General features: G+C 51.2%; 5 protein-coding genes across 7 annotated transcripts in view; 3 read left to right on the plus strand and 2 right to left on the minus strand.

Moving 5' to 3' along the window:
* irak3 (interleukin-1 receptor-associated kinase 3) overlaps nt 1-1,805 on the plus strand; it is an 8,113-nt gene extending 6,308 nt beyond the window's left edge. For both annotated transcript variants that reach the window (XM_083692357.1, XM_083692358.1), the window contains 2 exons: nt 495-1,035; nt 1,354-1,805. In XM_083692357.1, the coding sequence (XP_083548483.1) occupies nt 495-1,035; nt 1,354-1,481 (669 nt within the window). In that variant the 3' untranslated portion in view covers nt 1,482-1,805. The remainder of the gene's footprint in view (nt 1-494; nt 1,036-1,353) is intronic.
* A 661-nt stretch (nt 1,806-2,466) lies between these two features.
* On the plus strand, nt 2,467-11,697 carry helb (helicase (DNA) B; the record flags this gene model as incomplete). Its single annotated transcript, XM_083692181.1, has 13 exons — nt 2,467-2,674; nt 3,039-3,392; nt 3,686-3,951; nt 4,368-5,537; nt 5,818-5,995; nt 6,315-6,456; nt 6,778-6,917; nt 7,611-7,695; nt 8,369-8,428; nt 8,564-8,756; nt 9,298-9,462; nt 9,590-10,264; nt 10,897-11,697. The coding sequence occupies 13 exons, from the start codon at nt 2,467-2,469 to the stop codon at nt 10,969-10,971; spliced, it is 3,711 nt and encodes a 1,236-aa protein (XP_083548307.1). The 3' UTR covers nt 10,972-11,697.
* A 190-nt stretch (nt 11,698-11,887) lies between these two features.
* On the minus strand, nt 11,888-13,522 carry cdnf (cerebral dopamine neurotrophic factor). Its single transcript, XM_083692203.1, has 4 exons — nt 13,335-13,522; nt 13,000-13,127; nt 12,304-12,445; nt 11,888-12,083 (listed from the first exon to the last, which is right to left on the minus strand). The coding sequence occupies exons 1-4, from the start codon at nt 13,426-13,428 to the stop codon at nt 11,911-11,913; spliced, it is 537 nt and encodes a 178-aa protein (XP_083548329.1). The 5' UTR covers nt 13,429-13,522; the 3' UTR covers nt 11,888-11,910.
* A 200-nt stretch (nt 13,523-13,722) lies between these two features.
* Nucleotides 13,723-18,276, plus strand: hspa14 (heat shock protein 14). The gene is made up of 14 exons (XM_083692011.1): nt 13,723-13,788; nt 14,071-14,151; nt 14,435-14,517; nt 14,941-14,989; nt 15,189-15,291; nt 15,436-15,526; nt 15,624-15,728; nt 15,941-16,102; nt 16,369-16,524; nt 16,820-16,922; nt 17,068-17,283; nt 17,403-17,564; nt 17,807-17,874; nt 18,085-18,276. The coding sequence occupies exons 1-14, from the start codon at nt 13,732-13,734 to the stop codon at nt 18,161-18,163; spliced, it is 1,515 nt and encodes a 504-aa protein (XP_083548137.1). The 5' UTR covers nt 13,723-13,731; the 3' UTR covers nt 18,164-18,276.
* Nucleotides 18,277-19,088: 812 nt separating this feature from the next.
* The window catches only part of dclre1c (DNA cross-link repair 1C, PSO2 homolog), a 5,269-nt gene continuing 4,357 nt past the window's right edge, over nt 19,089-20,000 (minus strand). For both annotated transcript variants that reach the window (XM_083691936.1, XM_083691935.1), the window contains one exon: nt 19,089-20,000. This exon is cut by the window's right edge and continues 26 nt beyond it. In XM_083691936.1, coding sequence (XP_083548062.1) covers nt 19,125-20,000 — 876 coding nt within the window. In that variant the 3' untranslated portion in view covers nt 19,089-19,124.

Below are 20,000 nucleotides of genomic sequence, written 5' to 3' on the forward strand. Positions count from 1 at the left end.
GAACTGAACTAAACTGAACTGAACTGAACTGAACTGAATTTTTGAGAGACAAGTCCAAATGGATTGCTAACAACCATCCTCTGTCCCTCTCCTCCCCCCTCCCCCTCTCCTCTGTCCCTCTCCTCCCCCCTCCCCCTCTCCTCCCCCCTCCCCCTCTCCTCTGTCCCTCTCCCCCTCTCCTCTGTCCCTCTCCTCCCCCCTCCCCCTCTCCTCTGTCCTTCTCTGTCCCTCTCCTCTCCCCCCCACCTCTCCCCCTCTCCTCTGTCCCTCTCCTCTCCCCCCCACCTCTCCCCCTCTCCTCTGTCCTTCTCTGTCCCTCTCCTCTCCCCCCCACCTCTCCCCCCCACCTCTCCCCCTCTCCTCTGTCCTTCTCTGTCCCTCTCCTCTCCCCCCCACCTCTCCCCCTCTCCTCTGTCCCTCTCTCCCCCTCTCCTCTCCCCCCTTCCTCTCCCCCTCTCCTCTGTGTGTTGTTTTCTCTCCCACCTGTTCCCCAGGTGTTACAGGTGTTAAGCCAGCTGCTCCCGCTGCCCTGTCCCCCTGAAGCCCAGCCCCACACCCTGGACGAGATGGCCCCTGCTGGGGCACGGCAAGGCCCCGGCCCCGGCCCCGGCCCCGGCCCCGGCCCCGGCCCCAGTATACCCGTGGAGGATGACGAGCTGCACAGCTTCCCTGTGGACAACCAACGACCTGGCGCCGCCGCCGCCCAGCCGAGGCCCTGCGAGTGCAGTCAGTCAGAGGTGATCTTCCTGAACAGCGTGGAGCATCGCAGCGGGGAGCCGCACATCCCCCTGTCCCGTGAGGAGGCAGGGGAGGGGGTGGCGGGCAAGGGCCAGAGCCTGCAGACAGAGGGGTGGAGCCTGTCCACAGAGGGGCGGAGTCTGCAGGCAGAGGGGCAGGGCCTGCTGAGGGAATCAGTGGACCTGTACAGTAGCTGGCCCGTGCAGTGCAGCTGCTCAGCAGAGGTGGGCGGGCTGGGCTGTGAAGACTGCCGGGCCAATGGGTTTACACCGGGCCCTTCAGAACTCCTCCCGCAAGGCGAGTATTATGTTTGTATCAGAGGGAGGCTGGTGGAGGTAGAAATCGGAGGACGGGCTCATTGTAATGCATGGAAGGGAATGAGGAACGGTATCAAACACATGTGGAAGGAGGATACCGTTCCTCATTCCATTCCATGCATTAGATTGAGCCTGTCCTCCGATTTCTACCTCCACCAGTTTGCATTATTTAATGACTTGCAGGGTTTAAAATGTGACATTAATCGTCATACACATTCTTATTTTAAATAGGGGGGGGTTGAGATTATACTTTGTGTTTAGTTTTTTTTAGTCTGACTGGGCTGTGTCTGTGCTTCAGGCGACCCCAGCTGCCCGTCCCACAGTGTTGTGGAGAACCCTGCTAAGCAGAGACTGAGGGACAAGATTGGTCTGTACAACGGTGGCCTCATCCAATCAGAGGAGCTCCTTTCTATGACGCGCGAATGAGAGGAACCGAGAAAGACAGGAAGGAAGTTCTCCGGCTGTGCTTTCGTCACCTTGCACTCTTTGATATTATTGTTTATTATGCCAAAAAATATGCTTTTTAAAATGTATTTATTATTTGACTCAAGATTAAGCTCCGGGTTTGGTTTAATTTATTAGGACTATTTAAAAGTATTTTTCAGGTAGAATCTGTGACCACACTGATCAAAACTAGTCCTGCCTGTGGTAAACACAAAGTGTATTAGTAAATTTGTAGTATCATTTTGATTATGTTGACTTTTGATATTTTCATCGCATTGCAAATAAAGTCCCATTATTCACAAATCAGATGGTTTCTTGAGTGTGGTTATGCAATGGGGCCTACATAGTCAAGGAGACCACATCTGTGTGATTGACACAGTCAATCATCACCTATAAACAGTAGGATATAGATGATCTATATTATCAATCTACATATAATTGTATATATCATGAATGGAATTCAGGACAAAGGTTCAAAGTCGAATACTTGATAAAACTCTTGGGTGTTTCCCTCTTGGCTGCTTCCTCTGGTGGTTGTGACCACATCACAGCCATGACACAAATGTCATAACACGTGTATCCTCGAGTGTATTATGCTTTTATACAATGGGTTATCAGCATTAAAAAGCCAGACACAATCCATTCAACTACCATATTCCCAAATATTCAAAATGCACCAGCGACTGTGCTCTGGTTGCACATGTTAACCCTTTCACTCCAGCCATACCAGAGATATCTATATGACTCAAAACAGATGTTCCAGCTGGTTGCTGTCATTATGACCACAGGTTCTATGCTTACAGTACATTCCAACTATAAATGAAGAGGCTTTGTTGGCTGTACTTCCATTCCAGCACGCTGGGAGGCGCTAACAAAAAAACCTCCTTGTTGTTTATGTCAGTCGATGGACGTCAGAGGAAAATCAACTAACAACCGCGAAATTAGCAGAGAAACATAAACATAAACCATGTCGCGGTTGGGGACCCCCCTCGGGGACAGAACCATACGTGGTTACATTTTACCCGAAAAGAAGGACCTTCGGGCTGGGGATGCGGAATCAGATTCGGAAGACGAGGAGCAAGAAAAGCAGCCAGAGTTTCTGGACATGAAAGAAATGCTCGGCGTTTCCTCCGGTGGACACATGTTTAACGCGTCGATCCCTGCGCGGAGCGAAGGTGAGGGTCTCGGACAGGGGTTCGACCGTGGGGGGCTGACGTTGGCCCACCGTCAACACACTGTCGCTCCTTAGCAACTAATACTGTTAACGATCAGACCCCCGTGTCAATTTCTGAGGTTTTGAAACCCTACTGTCTTTGATATGATGTTCTCTTCTGACATTACAGATATTGACTGTTTTGGACTTGCTTGGGTCGTAATATTAAGTCTTGTTTTTTTGTTGTTGTCTTAAGAAAGGTTAGAAATGTTGACAAACCCTTAAACATGTATGAACACATTCCTCTGACTAGTTTGAACGTCCCAGTTGTCAGAATTTCTGGTCATTGCTTTGTTTTGCATTCTGGCCTTTTATATTGGTTTCAGTTGAGTTCCAGGACTTGGTGTCCGGTGAGAAATGCAGAGTGGAGGGCTGTTTCGCCCTCCGGGACCCGTGGTGGGAGGCTACCTGCACCGCTCGACGGCAGCGGAAAAAGCTGCTCCTGAGGGGGTACCCGGCCTACAAGCTCCGCACGGACCTGGACGGGGAGGGCTGGCGCCCCGTCGTGTCCCTGTTCCTCACCGCCTGCGGCGTTCACCCGCAGTTTATCACCGCTTTCTTCGAGTGGCTGCCCAAAAATAGAGACATAAGCTTCCCCAACCTGCTGGAGGTCCTGACCGAGTTTGAGGACGGACCAAACCAGGCCGTGGCGCAGCAACTCAAAGTCATCTCTCGCTCAGGTTTGTAAATCACCACCAGTGATGTATGTCCAGTTTTTTTGAGAGGATTCAAATGTTGAAAATAACAACAACAACAACAACACTGTCACTGAACCGATCACCTCCGTACAGTAGATGTGTTATTACCATATACTTTACACTATCGCTATGTTATAATGTCATGAATGAACCACATTTTTTGCCGTTGCCTCATGCACATTCGCGTCAACACCTCACTATAGCATATTGCGTCCCACGTCGTGTCCTTACGGGTATGGCGTGCCTGGACCCAAGCCCAGTGTGGTGTGTTTCAGTTGCAGGGATACGAGTGCATGCTGCCTCCCTGTACCCGTTGGTGATGAGGTACCTACCCACCCTGCTGCCAGGGCATTTCACCGAGCTCCTGGGGAAGGGCACTAAGAAACGCCCTGCCGCCCGGCCCACAGCCGCCACTCACACAACACAGCTGGAGGAAGAGGAGGAGGGTGACGAAGAGGAGGAGGAGGAGTTGGACCTCAGCTTGCTGACCAAACTGGAGGAGGTTATTAGGGCCGATGTCTGGAAGCTGGGCTTCAGCCACGTACGTTTTCACCTGCTCTGGGCGTTGGCCAAACCGTCATAATATCTATGGACCCGTCTGTCATGGCTTGATTAGTGCCGAAGCTGAATTTGCTGATTCCCCTTTGCGTTATTAATGCTCCTCTATCTCTATCTCTATCTCTCTCTCTCTCTCTCTCTCTCTATCTCTCTCTCTATCTCTCGATTGATTGATTGATCGATCTCTCTCTCTCTATCTATCTATCTCTCTCTCTATCTCTCTCTCTCTCTCTCTCTCTCTCTCTCTCTCTCTCTCTATCTCTCGATTGATTGATTGATCGATCTCTCTCTCTCTATCTATCTATCTCTCTCTCTATCTCTCTCGATCGATTGATCTCTATCTATCGATCTCTCTCTCTATCGATCTCTCTCTCTCTCTCTCTCTCCCTCCCTCTGTAGGTAATGTATAAGGAGCTGAAGCTCGTCCGCTGTGAAGCCCAGCTGACGTCCTTCCACGACTGCGGGCTGTTCCGTCAGATCCCCGCCCTGCAGAGGAACGCCCTGTACGTCTACGACCGGCTGAAGAACCACTGCTACGGCACCGGCAGCACCTACATGGACCGGAAGGTCCTGTGCGAGGACATGGGCCGGACGCCCTCCATGGCTGACGAGGAGGCCTGGGACGCGGTCCACTTCCTCGAGAAGCTGGGCGTAGTGGTGCGAGACCACCAGAAGGTGGCGCTGGGGAACCTGCACTCCTACGAGACGGGCATCGCCGCCTGCCTGCGCCACCTGGTGGAGGGGGAGGCCTGGCGCATCCCACTGGACGCCAGGGAGGTGCTGTCTGCAGCCGCGGAGGAGAGGAGGAGGGGGAAGGCAGGGGACGCGGGGGTCCGTGGGCAGGCTAGGCACCCGAACGAACGGTGTGATTTGGACGGTAACGCAGTCGAGGTGGACCCAGGTGGTGGTGGTGGTGGTGGTACCGGTACCAGTGCTGGACTGTCCAATGAAGCATCCACTTCTTCTGCCCATGAAGAGCCCCACCCCCAGCTCCACCCCCACCCCCCCCACACTCACCATGCAGACTCTGATCACCATACGGGCGGCTTGGGACCGGATCCTTCTTCTCACACAACTCACCCCAGCCAGGAGCATCAGCCGGGCCCCCCAGAGCGGAGCCCGCCCCCCCTGGAGCTGGACGAGGACCAGGTGCGGGCGGCGGAGATGATCTGTGCCAACCCGGTGACGGTGATCAGTGGGAAGGGCGGCTGTGGGAAGACCACGGTGGTCAGCCTGCTGTTCAAGGCAGCCATGGAGCACCAGCGGAGCTGTGACCTGGAGGAGGTGGACAACGCCTGCCGGGACTACGAGAACGACTCGGAAGGCTGGGGGTCCACGCCGCCACCGCCACGCTCTGCCAGCCAGGAAGGGGGGGAGGAGGTGAAGAAGGAAGGGGAGGTGAAGAAAGAGGGGGAGGAGGTGAAGAAGGAAGGGGAGGTGGAGGGAACCAGGGGAAGGTCTTCATCAGCCCTACAGGGGCAGGATGAGGTCCTCCTGACGGCCCCCACAGGCAGAGCTGCAGCGCTGCTGACCAAGAAGACCTGCTTCAAGGCGTACACACTCCACCAGGTGGGGAAAGATGGCCGACTTGCCCCAAGTTTACCAATGTTTGCAGATGCAAACTGGGGCCCAGAGTCTGTAGGCTGCATTAGAACCTTCTCTATTCATGTGTCCTTCATGAGCATATTGACATATTCATGAATTCAGACGAAACACAGCAAGTCCACCAGTTCCAGAGGAGATGCCTATAATAATAATAATAATAATAATAATAATTGATTACATCCATAAAGAGCTTTTCTGATATAACAGTATGTTTGATTTCACCCCCTGTGTTCTCTGACCACAGGTGCTGTGGAGTTTCATGCATGCTAAGAAGGATGAGAGTGGAGTCCCAGTCAGGTGGAGGTTTGCTTCGGTGCGTGTTCTGGTGGTGGATGAGGGCAGCCTGGTGTGTGTGCAGCTCCTCCACTCCGTCCTCACCATGCTGACCAAACACGCACAGCTCAGGAAGTTTGTCATCCTGGGTGAGCTGGAGCAAGAACGCTAGATGCTAAGTGGGATGCTTGGGAAGGTCGTCTCTGATTCCGTCACCCTGTTGGAGTTGAGATTTAAAGTGCTTAAGGGACTATAAGGGGTGATTGTTTAGGGTTAGGGTTAGTTAAGGTTAGGCAAGGGTCATGGTTAGGGCTGGGTTAGGGTTAGTTAAGGGTTAGCGTTAAGGGTTAGTGTTAAGGTTAGGTGAGAGTTATGGTTAGGGTTTAGGGGTCATTACAATGAGCCCGTCCTCTGATTTCTACCTCCACCAGCCTCCACTGATGTGAAGATATGTCCATGTTTGTGTAGGGGACGTGAGGCAGCTGCCCAGCATCCAGCCTGGGAACACCCTCCACGACCTGTTCCACGCTCTGCAGAGGGTCCACTGGGCCATCGAGATGAGGACCAACCACCGCGCCGAGTCTGACCTCATCGTCAAGAACGCTGGACTGTAAGTAAACACGACCACTCGTAATCCTAATCCACTCTCTGATAATCCTTTCACTTTGTATGTACTGTACAACAACCAGAGGTTTATATGTTCAGCAGATTAAGGGCCAGTTTCACAGACACGTCTTAAGCCTAGTCCTGGATTAATTCACACTTTCAATGGCAAGTTGCCACTGAGGATGCTTTTTAGTCTAGGACTAGGCTTAAGCCTTGTCTGCAGAAACCGGCCCTAAATCTGTTAATTTCTATTTTTGAACATGTTTTAGTTGTCATGTCTCTGTGCCAGAGTATGAGTGTACTGTACCCTGCTCCTGGGTTTCAGAATCTCAGACATGGGCATGCAGCGTTATTTCCGTGCCCTGGACTTTGACGCCATCTTGGACCTGAGTAACTCTTACACCATGCCCTCTGTGGACAAGAGATTCATCCTCATCCTCCTCTCCAAGGAGGAATCGGACGATGGTGAGTCAACTCGCCGTGTAGCGGAGGTGGTTTGGAATCACACTCTCTGGTGAGGAGGTAGCCCTGCCTGCCTGCGACTCCTAAGCACAGATGTAGCCCTCATATCACAAGGATGTCCACTTAGCATGAGGGTTTATGTCAGTGGCATCCATGTTAGGACGTCCCCGGTTCAAACCCTGGCGTTTCCATGTGTGTGGACACACACACACACACACACACACACACACACACACACACACACACTCCTCATACATACACACCCTCCTCATACACACACACACACACACACACACACACAAAGCATAAACGGCATACATAATTCCATATGTGTTCCTTCATAGTTCTGACGTCTTCAATATTAATCTACAATGTAGAAAATAATAAAAAATAAAGAAAAACCATTGAATGAGAAGGTGTGTCCAAACTCCTCCTGTATACAAGTACTGCTGAAAAAACCCTCAAAGCACAGAAAATGATACGTTGTCCTCTTAGCTCAGTCCCTTAGCGGTCCCCTGTGGCTCAGTTGGTAGAGCATGGCGCTAACAACGCTTAGGTTGTGGGTTTGATTCCTGCTGTGACCATATATACTGAAATGTATGAACTCACTGCAATGTAAGTTGCTTTGGATAAAAGCGTCAGCTAAATGCCATATATACATATATATCCAAGGCCTACATCCAGGTTGTGTTTCAGACCTCCAGAGGGCCATCAAACTACTGCTGCCAGAAGCCCCAGGTCTTCAGGCTGACGCCACCTCACAGTTCATCGCCTTCAGAAGGTAACAGTCTCTCTCTCACAGGTTGTTAGGAATAGAGAAGGTTTGCAGGAGATTATTAGGGAGACGTTGTACCCCAATCTGTGTAATGGAAATCTTTCAGTGAACAACAATAAACAATGTTTGGTCTCAGTTGAGAGTTTTAATGCATATAGAAAGTTTAAACAATGTTTACAACGTTCAGCTGGATCAGCATTCCTTCACCAACAGTGTGGATTCAGATACTGATGCTGTGGCTGAGGAGAGGACCGTCCTTAACGCCAATGCTCGTACGTCATAGGTCGAGGGGTAAACACATCTTGCACCTGTTTGCTGATAAAGAAGCGTAGGCGTTGTGAGCGACTATCTCAAACCTCAGCCTGCAGTTAGGAGTGTTCCAAGGTCACATAACATCTCTGATACAAGAGAAGGAGCAGTCGGTTTTGGTTCTTCCTCTGTCACATAATTAAAAATAACAAAGAACATTGGGTCACAGAGAGGTCAATACATTTCATATATGACTTAGTACAAATATATTTTTTGCCATTACATCTGCTACTCTTAATCTCCTGCAATTCATTCACTGCTTTGAAGGTGAGAAGTTGCATCAAATGTGCATGACGTGCAGTTTTGTGCATGGAGCCCAGTAGATAGCTTTGAGCGCCTGTTGAGTAGACTGTGACTGTCTCCTTTGCAGGAGGGAGTGTGTCCTCATCAACGAGCTGTGTTGTAAGCATTACTGCAACCACCTCCCCAAGTAAGTATAATAACCAAACTACTAACATAACTACTAACCTAACATTGAACAAACACTGAAATGATCTCTAACCTGAAATGTCATGGCTGCTGCAGGGTTGTTATGACAACAGTTGTGTTGTCATCTGCTCCACAGGGACCATAGGAAGAGGCTGCTGTTTCAACCCGGAGACAAAGTCTGCTGCACCAAGAATGGCTACGTCACCGACCACGACCAGGAGAGTCCCTCTGGGAGGGAGGGAGAGGAGAGGAGAGGACGAGGAAAGGACGAAACGAAAGACAAGAACGAAGTGCGTCTCTGTAACGGAGAGATTTTCTTCATTAAACAGGTGCGGACTTAAAGGGGGAATCACTCAAAGGAGGGGGTCACTCAAAGGAGGGGGTCACTGAAAGGAGGGGGTCACTCTAGATTCATTCAGTAGACATACTGTATACAAACATGGTTAACTCACTAACTGCCAAAGAATTCCGGAACACTCACCACCTAGAGTGTTCCATGTGTTCCATGTGGTATCTCTACCTAGCAACAACACTTTGATTGGCTACAAAATGAAGCATCACAATTGATGCATGTTTGGCGAATAAGGTCGCCCTTGGCACTCTGGAATGTTGACAGTTTGGGCGACTTTATTCACCCTCGGCACTGATTGAGTTTCATTCACCATTCATTCATAAGTTAAGACAGTTTTTAAAATGGTTTACGAGGCGCACATTGGTAGTGAATTATATCCCATTTTCACGTTGCTTTCCCCTCATTTTCTCCTCTCCTTCGCCTCTGCTCATCTGAAAACAACAGAACAGGTGACAGAAGCAGTATGGCGGATGACTGACAGGATTGTTCACCTATCATATCATCTCATTCTCTTACAGGATGTGACAGAATGTGAGGAGGAGGCGGGCACTAAGGCACGCAGGAAGAGGCGCTTCCTGACCCTGGATGACGGCGATGGCAGGAGGCTGAGAGTCTGCTTTAGAGAGCTGCAGAGAGAGTGCAGGCTGCAACACGCCTGGGCCAGGACCATACACACCTTCCAGGTCCACACACACACACACACACACACACACACACTCCTCACACACAACTTAACTTTCAGTTTTGGGTATGGCTGTGTAACCACGTCTGTGTACGTTACCAGAACCCTAACCCTAACCCCATTACCAGGGGTCGGAGACGGAGACCGTTGTGTATGTGTTGGGCAGCGGCATCGCTCAGACCTGGAAGCACGTGTACACGGCCGTGACCAGGGGCCAGAAGAGGGTGTACGTGGTGGCCAGGGAGGGGGGCATACCCTCCGCCATCAACAGACGTGTGGTCCCCCGCAACACGCGGCTGGGGGGGCTGGTCAAGGAGCTGCTCGCCGAGGGACAGGACCTCCCCACTCAACCCGATGGCACCCGGCCTCAGCCGGGCACGCCTCGCAGGACAGCCCCAGGCTTCTGGCCTGGTCAGTCCACTCCTCTGTCCTCCTCACAAGCCCCTAGCCGCTCCCAGGCTCCCCACGCCCACTCCACGCCTGCCTTTGCTAGAAAACTCTGGATGGGCGACAAGGAGACGGAGAAGAAGGAGACGAACGCTGCTACAGGCACGTCTCTGATGGACGACGTGGCTTTCACTCAGGTATACACCTGGTCACCCATGAACAGCTGTGAGGACACGTCTACAGAGCAGAACGGGACAGGCGACGGCGACGACGACGGTGACATCACGGCGGAGGCTAGCAGGGCCAATGAAGACGGACTCCTGAGCAGCGCTTCGTCACCTCCGCCTCAGGGATTACCTGGGAACAAGCGGACGCTCGGCCAGGACGACTGCACCACACCGACCAAACAGATGAAGGTAAGAAACAAACAAGTAACTGGTAAAGTGTCGCTGAAACGACATGAAGGGATCAGAACAGGATAATAGAGTTCAGTTCAAGTTTATTTCTCTTTCATATTGGATACAAGTATACCATGTAATGGGACTAAGAGCTGCTCTGCCCCGAGCATTTCAAGTGGTACAACCGCTACAAGAAGTTTGGTGAAGATAAGGCTACTGCTCGTCAGACACGTGTTGCTCGTAACTGATTTAACCGAAGAGGGGAAACATGCTAATATAACTAATACGTGTCCGTCGTCATATCGACAAAAACTTAAGTTGCTCGCCTTGTCGTAGACGATCTGTGACGGCGTAACAACGTTCGGGAAGGTGTGCGACACAAAGTGTCAACTAGCCGTTATTTCTGTCGGTCGACAAAGCATAAATGAACCTTCCCACCGTATGTGCCGTGTCCGTGGATGTAGGGGACAGTCAGATATGAAGGAAGTCATAAGGGACTCACTGCTCAGATAACAGACATGGATCACAGAGAAGCTGTGTTGGTTTGGTGCTGTCTCCTCTGTCTCCTCTGTTTGTGACCTGTTTGTGACCTGTCTGTGACCTGTCTGTGACCTGTCTGACCTGTCCTGTGGTTGTTTTATCCCCTCTAGCTCACAGCGTCATACGACTCTCCGACTGGCTGTTCCATCCTGCAGCAGCTCTCCCTCCACACCCCACGCAAGTGACTCTTCCAGGCTGTTCCGTCCTGCAGCAGCTCTCCCTCCACACCCCACGCAAGTGACTCTTCCAGGCTGTTCCGTCCTGCAGCAGCTCTCCCTCCACACCCCACGCAAGTGACTCTTCCAGGCTGTTCCATCCTGCAGCAGCTCTCCCTCCACACCCCACGCAAGTGACTCTTCCAGGATCCCCCCCTTCAGTGACTGACCCCCCCCCCCCCCCCCCATGGTCTTGGTCGGCTGATTATCACGGAACTGGAAAACCTGTGCCTTCATTTATGATAAATAGAGTTTGAAATATTTTTTTAACTTTTTATGGACTTTGTTTGAAATATCATTTTTCTGGACCCCTGCTTGATGTCATGTCTTGGTTAAAGGGATTGTTCACCCAGTGTTTGAGATGAGAGGTGTGTTTATAATGAATGCATTCTAACCCTAAGGTCATGCCCTATCATGATTTCTGCATTTAATTTGTCGTGTTTATGCCACATGTTACATAATATTCAACTCATTTACAATATTTCAAAAATACTGTTTTTATTGCTCTTTTAAAAAAAAAAAAACAACAACAGAAAAATGATGTATGTGTACACTGCCTGTGCATGTGTTGAATATCAAATGGGTCCTCCTGAGCCTCTCTCCCTGTGACTCCTGTACTTACCTTTCCTTTTTACACCTTAGCTTCTAATGTGAAGCCATGTATGTTTGTGGTTGACTAACCAAAAGCAGCAAAATGCAATCAATTAAAAATGCTTACAATTAATGAATAAATGCTTGTTTTAAAAGTCTTTCACATACTGTATATTGCATGGATTCAAGTCACAAGAGGCTCCCAAAGTAGATTGATCCTGAAAGTGACCGTTGGAGTCTCATCAGCAACATGACAAGGACAAGCAAGAGGCAGGTTTTGGATTGAGGTGTGTGTGTGTGTGTGTGTGTGTGTGTGTTTCACAGCTCCATGGTGTGTATATGTAGTGGGGCCCTCTCCTGTATGAGGCTGATGTATTCGTGTTTCTCCAGGCAGCCATGACACTCCTCCCCCCAGGACGCCAGGACCGCCCTCAGCTCAGCGACCCTCAGCCTCCCCAGCCCCGCGCTGCTCAGGTCCCACAGCTGTCTCTCTACACACACACACACACACACACACACACACACACACACACACACACACATTAATGAGTAGTTACACTGTGATCATGTCTTGCAGTATACAGGCCTATGTAACAGTGCGCACGCACACACACACTCTGTCTCTCTTTCTCTCTCCCTCTCTCACACACACACACACACACACTCAGCTAGCTATCTCTCTCTCTGTCTCCCTCTCTCTCTCTCTCTCACCGTGTCTGAGTTGGCAGATCTGTGTGTCTGACTTGCTGAGTCGTTGGCAGACCTTCTCCACGGGGACGTGAGAGGCGAGGGGGCGGGACACGGAGGCGGTGACGCGCGCCGCTGCGTCGCTGCTGGCGCCCAGGTAGTAACACTGGGATGGAACACACAACACACAACACACAACGTTCACTGGTCGTTAGGGCAGTGTAGCGGAGGCGGTTTGGAGTCACGCTGTCGTGGCGAGGTAACCCTGCCTGATGCATGTAAACTGTAAACAAAGTGTGGTGTTCGGACCTTGAGGATGTCCTCTTGGCCTAATGGTAGACGCTTGGGTCTTCCACGTGGGAGAAGCGGGGTTTGAACCCTGCCCGTCACATTAATGCAGCAGTTCGGAGGTGACAATAGTCCCTAGACTACCCTAGACAGCAACAGGGGACATTTTGACTTTGCCTATCAAAGTAGTATGGTGCTACTGTAAGACAAATGCAGAGTGTGTAACCCCATCCAATCATTTCGTACATGAAGTATCCATTGGTGTGGTCAGGGACTAATGGCCGATGCTAAATGGGATCCTTGGGACGACCCTAGCCTTAACCCTACCTAACGGTTTTTAATCTCAACTTCAATGGGGTGACGTCAGAGTCTGGCCGTCCCAAGCATCCCATTTAGCATTTACTGGACTCTGATGTGTTGCTGAGTTCTTACCAGTCTCCCCTCCTTCCCCCGGGCGTCGGTACACGCCCTCACCAGCTCCTCTTCCACCAGCGCTGGGCTGAGCTCGGGATGAGCCGAGGTCACGGCCCCGTATACACGTTGCAGAAAACCCACACACACTAGAGACAATTGGGTTGCACACACGCACACACACTTAATCGTATGTCCATCTTTACAGAAAATTATATTTGAACGATAGTAATTATAGTAAAGGTTATGCATGTTAACACACACACACACACACACACACACACACACACACGCACGGAAAGAAAGCTGCGGCTATTTATACACAGCTGAACACTCGCATAAGGTTTCTGCCTCACCTTCACATTCGTCCGCCGCGGAAACAGAAAAGGGTCCTAAAGAGAGCAGCACGGCCAGCGAGGAGAAACGCATGACTACTAGACTTCTGACCATAATAAACTGTTACTGTATGGCATTAATTATAACAGACACCTGCTGCTAAATAACTTTAGAAACTTCAAATTCCCACCAGGCGTCGCTGTCACCACCACCTATGAAAATCACAGAGCGTTCTTCGGAGGGGGAGTAACCGCTCTCTTATTGGTTTACTCAGAAGAGTACGTCACGGGATTTATTTCTGTTTACGTCTGTGGTTGGCGGTACATGCAGTCAATCTCCTTCAGGTGCCCTTCTGATTGGTGCAGACCAGAAGCTCAACTTTCACCCCCGTCCACCCGTTCAGAGACATTAACCAACATGACGGCGATAGGAGTTCATTTCGGCTACACGTGTGCTTGTGTGGCTATTTTTAAGGTAAAATTCAACCCGTGGCAGTAAACATCAGGTCGGCCACTTTGGTCCGTAAAAAATCTATAAAAAAACGGTATATTTTGTTGGCCTGAAAGGATCGTATCGATACTTTTATTGATAGCCAGCTAGCACTGCTACGGCTAGCCACAGCGTTCCAACAATGCCGTTTCTAGACTGTGAACTGTTCTCTCGTGGAGTCGCAAATCGTACTTGTTTTTGACTGATCTGATCATCTCATCTAATGCAACCAATGTTTGCGCTTCTACTGTTGTGTGTTTTTGGCAGGATGGGCGAGCTGAAGTTGTCGCTAACGACGCCGGTGACCGAGTCACTCCGGCGGTAGTGGCGTACAGAGACTCTGAGCAGGTAACGCCTCATTTACCGCACCGACTGTCGTTGCGTAAACGGCCTACAATATAGAATACCCCCCTGTCACAGTGGTTAGAGACCTGGCATGGCTTAATACCGTAAGGCAAAACTATGGAAACCGTAATGATTTAGTTGCTGCAGAAGTGTACCCTACTCATACCCCAACCGCAACCCTGCCCCGGTGAGTCGTTGGTCTGAGCTCTCTCTCTCTCTCTCTCTCTCTCTCTCTCTCTCTCTCTCTCTCTCTCTCTCTCTCTCTCTCTCTCTCTCTCCCCTGCAGATTGTGGGCATCGCTGCCAAGCAGGGACGCGTCCGCAACGCTGCCAACACTGTCGTAAAAGTCAAACAGGTGCTGGGGAGAAGGTGAGTGGTCTGCATGTCCGCCGGGGAGGGGGACTAAGGGGACGCGTCTGACCAGCTAACCGATTTTGAGTTGGTCTGGCTGTCAATGGGATGCTGGTCAGGCAGGTTCCTTTAGTCTTACGCTGGTCTGAGGTTGTATAACTGTCTGTCTCTCCATGTCTGTCTGTCTGTATGTCTGGGTAAGCAAATCAACCTGTCTGTCGCTATTCAACATACTCGTGATGAGGGAGGAAATGTAGTCTGTTCTTCAGGCTGACACACTCTACTTTTCTCCTCCCTCTCTCTCCTCCCTCTCTCTCTCTCTCTCTACCCCTCCCTCCCTCCCCCCTCCCTCTCTCCCCCCTCCCTCTCTCTCCTCCCTCTCTCTCTCTCTCCCCCCTCCCTCTCTCCCTCCCCCCTCCCTCTCTCTCCTACTGGTGGCAGCTTTGAGGACCCTGAGGCCCAAACGCACAAAGCAGAGAGCAAATGTCCTGTGAGTATCAAGTGTCCACTTTCTGTTTTATTTTTAGAGTTGTGAGATGAAATGTATTGATTAATTTCTGAGCCCATTCTACAGCTCCATCTGGGTCTCAGAGCTTTTCCTCCATTCTGTGAGTCCAAGGCCAGTACTGGGCTGATGGTGTGTGTGTGTGTGTGGCGATGTTAACTGTGTGTGTGTGTGTGTGTGTCAGGTGGTGAAGAAAGGAGAGAAACTCAAGTATGAGATCACAGGAGACCAAACAAAACACGTCACTCCTGACGACGTGGCCAGGCTCATCCTCCACAAGATGAAAGGTGATACGCTGGAGAACACACACACCCACACACATGCCCACACACACACTCACACACACATTTCCACACACACACACTCACAGGTCTCCTCTCCTGGTGTTGGAGGGCTGTTGAAGTTAGATGTGGTTGTTGTTGTTCCTGTAGAAACTGCCCAGTCGGCCCTGGGCTCTGACGTGAACGAGGCCGTCATCACCGTCCCCTTTGAGTTTGCACAGGCCCAGAAGACTGCTCTGAGGTGGGCCGCGCCTTCACCGCCGTACCCCAGTTCTGGATGGATGTTGAGCTCTCTTGATTTCAGTTTCAGAATTTGAAAAAACGTGTGTGTGTTTCAGGGAGGCAGCGGAGGCCGCAGGGTTCCGTGTGTTGAGGCTGATCCACGAGCCGGCTGCTGCTCTGCTGGCCTACGACATCGGACAGGACGGCCCGTCTGGCAAGAGGTACCATACCCTGCCAGCACCTACCCAAACCCTAACCCAACCCTCCGCCCTGAACCTTCACCCCTACAGTAACCCTAACCCTCAGCCCTGAACCTTCACCCCTACAGTAACCCTAACCCTCAGCCCTGAACCTTCACCCCTACAGTAACCCTAACCCAAACCCTCCGCCCTGAACCTTTGAGGGGTTGTAAGTGTTGTCTTGTTCCCGTCAGCCACGTTCTGGTGTACAAGCTGGGCGGGACGTCGCTCAGCGTGACGGTGCTGGAGGTGAACGGCGGAATGTTCCGGGTTCTGGACACACACACCGACCACAGCACCGGAGGGGAGAGCTTCACAGCAGTGCTGGCACAGCACCTCGCAGCAGAGTTCAAGAAGTACGCACACACACACACACACACACACACACACTGCTCATATTCACACACACACACACACATACCGCTCATATTCACACACACACCGCTCATATTGACACACACACACAGCTCATATTCACACACACACACACACACACACAGCTCATATTCACTCACACATACACACGACTGCATTTACACTGATACATATCCATGGTATCTCGAGTCAACACCTTTCTTCACTGTGTGTGTGTGTGTGTGTGTGTGTGTGTGCGCGCGCGCAGGTCGTTCAAGCAGGATGTGAGTGGTAATGCGCGTGCCATGCTGAAGTTGATGAACGGAGCAGACGTGGCCAAACACACTCTGACCACGCTGGGGTCTGCCAACTGCTTCGTTGATTCTCTACATGACGGCATGGACTTCGACTGCAACGTCTCCAGGTGCCTACAATACCCACAACTCTCTCTCTCCTACCTTACCCACCCAGCCTACAATACCCACAACTCTCTCTCTCCTACCCTACCCGCTCCACCCAGCCTACAATACCCACAACTCTCTCCTACCCTACCCGCTCCAACTAGCCTACAATACCCACAACTCTCTCCTACCTTACCTACTCCAAAACCCACTACACCCAGCTCATCTTCCTCCTAACTAACAATGCTGCACTGTTAATGCCACAAGAGACTCATTCTGTCTGTCTGTCTGTCTCTGTCTGTCTGTCTCATTCTTTAGGGCTCGTTTTGAGCTCCTCTGCGCCTCCCTCTTCAACAAGAGCACCCAGCCAATCAAGAGCCTGATTGAGAAGGTTGGACTCTCAACAAGCGACATCAGTAAGGTGAGGTGTGTGTGTGTGTGTGTGTGTGTGTGTGTGTGTGTGTGTGAGAGAGAGAGAGATTCAATGTGGCTGAGAGAGAGAGAGAGATATTCAATGTGGATGTGTGTGTGATTCTGAGAGATATTGTGTGTGTGTGTGGTTCTAGGTGGTTCTGTGTGGTGGCTCGGCCAAGATCCCGCGCCTGCAGCAGATGATTCAGGCGCTGTTCCCCGACGTGGAGATGCTGATCTCCGCCCCTCCCGATGAGGTCATCGCTGTGGGCGCGGCCATGGAGGCAGGCCTATTGGTCGGCAAAGATGGCCCCTCCCTTGAGGACGAGTCCATGACAGTAGATGCTTGCGCCTCAGACATTCTGCTGAAGGTAAGACACACACACACACACACACACACACTCCCTCCCTCTATGGACATGACTGGATACATGAAAGCAATGAACTTCATCCAACCCCAATCTGATTGGCTACACTGTGTGATTGACAGGAGGTGGACGAATCGGGGGCTGAGGTGTTCTCTGTGCTGCTCCCCTCGGGCACGCCCCTCCCGGCCCGCCGACATCACACCTTCAGTGGGCCGGGAACCCTCTCCTCCATCTGCCTGGAACTCTACCAGAGAATCACCCACCACCCAGAGAGGTTGGCTAAGGTGTGTATATACACACACACACACACACACACACACTCTACCAGAGAATCACCCACCACCCAGAGAGGTTGGCTAAGGTGTGTATACTCACACACTCTACCAGAGAATCACCCACCACCCAGAGAGGTTGGCTAAGGTGTGTATATATATATATATACTCACACACACACACACACACACACACACACTCACACTCTACCAGAGAATCACCCAACTAATGTGTGTGTGTGTGTGATCTGCAGATCGTCCTGAGAGACCTGGAGCCCAAAGAGGATAACCATGACATTGCCACCGTAGTCACAATGAAGAGGTACGGGTTGCTATGGAAACACTAACAATGGTTTTGGACCGTGGTTTGGTTTGTTAGTGACCCGAAGTAAATAAAATAATCACTTATTATTATTTGTGTTAAATCACTTGGAAATAAAATACGTCGATGCTGCTATTATTAATAATTACGTTTGGTTTGTAACTGTGTGTGTGTTTGGTTTGTAACTGTGTGTGTGTCTCTCTCTCTCAGGGATGGATCCCTCCATGTCTCGTGTGTGGAGCAGGGTAGTGGAAGGTCTGAGGCCATCAGCATAGCAGCCGCGTCCTGAAGTCCTCACGCTGCTAGTTCACACACACACACACACACTCACTCACACACACACACTCACACTCTAACACAAGCAAGCTTTTTATGTTCCATCAATAAATAAATTAATGAATGTTGATAAAATCCTGAGTCAGTCTCCGTGTGTATGAGTGTACACACTCATCTCGACCACACATGATTTCCCCCACACACACACAAGAGTAAAAGACTCGGAATGAAAAATAAAGTGATGTTTATTCAAGTATCGGCTTTTTACAAAGCGATTTGCCACAGAGCTTTAAGGCAAAGCGTGCGCATTACGAAGGCGTATTGTCAAGTGCATCTCTCTGAGATGGTCAGATCAACAGGACCTACTCCAACCCGGTGTGCAAGGGTAACCGGGTTACAGGTGGTGAACTCACTCTAGTTGAAATACCTCCGCCTGCGCCCCCCGATTCCTCACGGTGTGTTTCAGAGGGCGGTCACGTGGATGTAGCTTGTGAGTGAGGAAGCTGTACTGTGTTGTGGCCGCACAGCGCCTGTTACAGGTGCTACTGGAATGTATGCAGGGTAAAGTAGGACACTGGGAGAGGGGGGGGGGGGGTAAACATGTACAGAGAGGTAGGCAGGTGTGTGTGTGTGTGGTTACGGTTAGGCTGCAGCTGGGACTCATCCTACAGGTGGAAGACTCGGATAACGACCTCCATACGTGAACAAAGATGTCTCCAACAACCGTGCGTCTAACTGACACCCTGAGCTGTTGAGCTCCCACAGAGCTCTGCCCATGTCTCCCTAAACCTCCAACACTACCAGTCTGTCTGGCCCAGAGGAGACGCAGGAGGAGACGCAGGTGGAGACGGGAGATGAAAGGAACCTTTCTGACCAGAGTCCCACAACATCATGTCGATAGGTCTCTGTCTCTCTCTCTCTCTGTCTCTCTCTCTCTGTCTGTCTTACACACACACACACACACAGAGGGAGGGTCAGAAGGAGCCCTGACTTCCTTTCCGGCAGACCACTTCCTCCCCAGCAGCCAGCTTCCTGTACAGGTCGGTGAGTTCGTCAGGCCGAGGCGTTTGTGACTCCGGAGTGGATGGAATGTCAAAGTCTGATGACACCTGGGACTCTGACAGATTCCCAGGTTCTGATTGGCTGTTGTGGCTGCCACTCTCCTCCCCCCCGGACGTGGCATTGGTCAGCGTGTCTCCCTGGCACCTCCTCGCCTCTGAGTGGATGAGTATGGTGTCGGTCAGGCTCAAGCCCCGCCCCGTTGAGGCCTGGTTGGATAGAGAGGGGGTTTGGTGGGGAGAGTCATCATCTTCGACAACATCATCTTCATCATTATCATCATCTTCCTCACCAAACAGCTCTGGGGTCTGAGAGCCAGTGAGGCCTGAGTGGGAGGGGCTTGTGCAGGAGCAGGAGTGTGATTGGCTGTTTTGACTATCCGTCAGTGCCTGGGTGGTGAAGAACTCCTCCCAGCACGGAGGGGCAGGGCCAGAACCACAATCAGACTTCTCCTTCTCTCTCTCCCCACCTCTCTCCTCTTCCTCCTCCTTCATCCCCTTTTTCTCCCCTCTCTCTCCCTCCTCCTCCTCCTTCATCCCCTTCTCCTCCTCTTCCTCCTCCTTGATCCCCTTCTTCTCCTCTGTCTCCTCATCTCCCTCCTCCTCTTCCTCCTCTTCATCGTTAGACTCGGTGCAGTCCATGTAGTCTCCCATGATGGTGTGTGTGACTGGGACAGTTAGAGGTAGAGCTTCCTCCATGGGGCTAGGGGGCGCTGTGCTGTCAGGGCGAAGAGGTTCGGCCTCCTGCATCATCATCATCTTTTTCCTCATCGGCGCCAGGTCTGTCTCCTC

The sequence above is a fragment of the Argentina silus genome, assembly GCF_951799395.1.
Source record: "Argentina silus genome assembly, chromosome: 20".
NCBI lineage: Eukaryota > Metazoa > Chordata > Actinopteri > Argentiniformes > Argentinidae > Argentina > Argentina silus.

Coding starts and splice junctions, on each gene's coding strand:
- cdnf (XM_083692203.1), bottom strand. CDS start 13,428: ATGGTCAGAAGTCTAGTAGTCATGCGTTTCTCCTCGCTGGCCGTGCTG. Junction 12,446..12,999: donor GGGGGAAGGAGGGGAGACTG/GTAAGAACTCAG, acceptor GTTCCATCCCAG/TGTTACTACCTGGGCGCCAG. Junction 12,084..12,303: donor GATCTGCCAACTCAGACACG/GTGAGAGAGAGA, acceptor GTGTGTGTGTAG/AGAGACAGCTGTGGGACCTG.
- hspa14 (XM_083692011.1), top strand. CDS start 13,732: ATGACGGCGATAGGAGTTCATTTCGGCTACACGTGTGCTTGTGTGGCT. Junction 13,789..14,070: donor CTTGTGTGGCTATTTTTAAG/GTAAAATTCAAC, acceptor TGTTTTTGGCAG/GATGGGCGAGCTGAAGTTGT. Junction 15,729..15,940: donor GACGGCCCGTCTGGCAAGAG/GTACCATACCCT, acceptor TGTTCCCGTCAG/CCACGTTCTGGTGTACAAGC.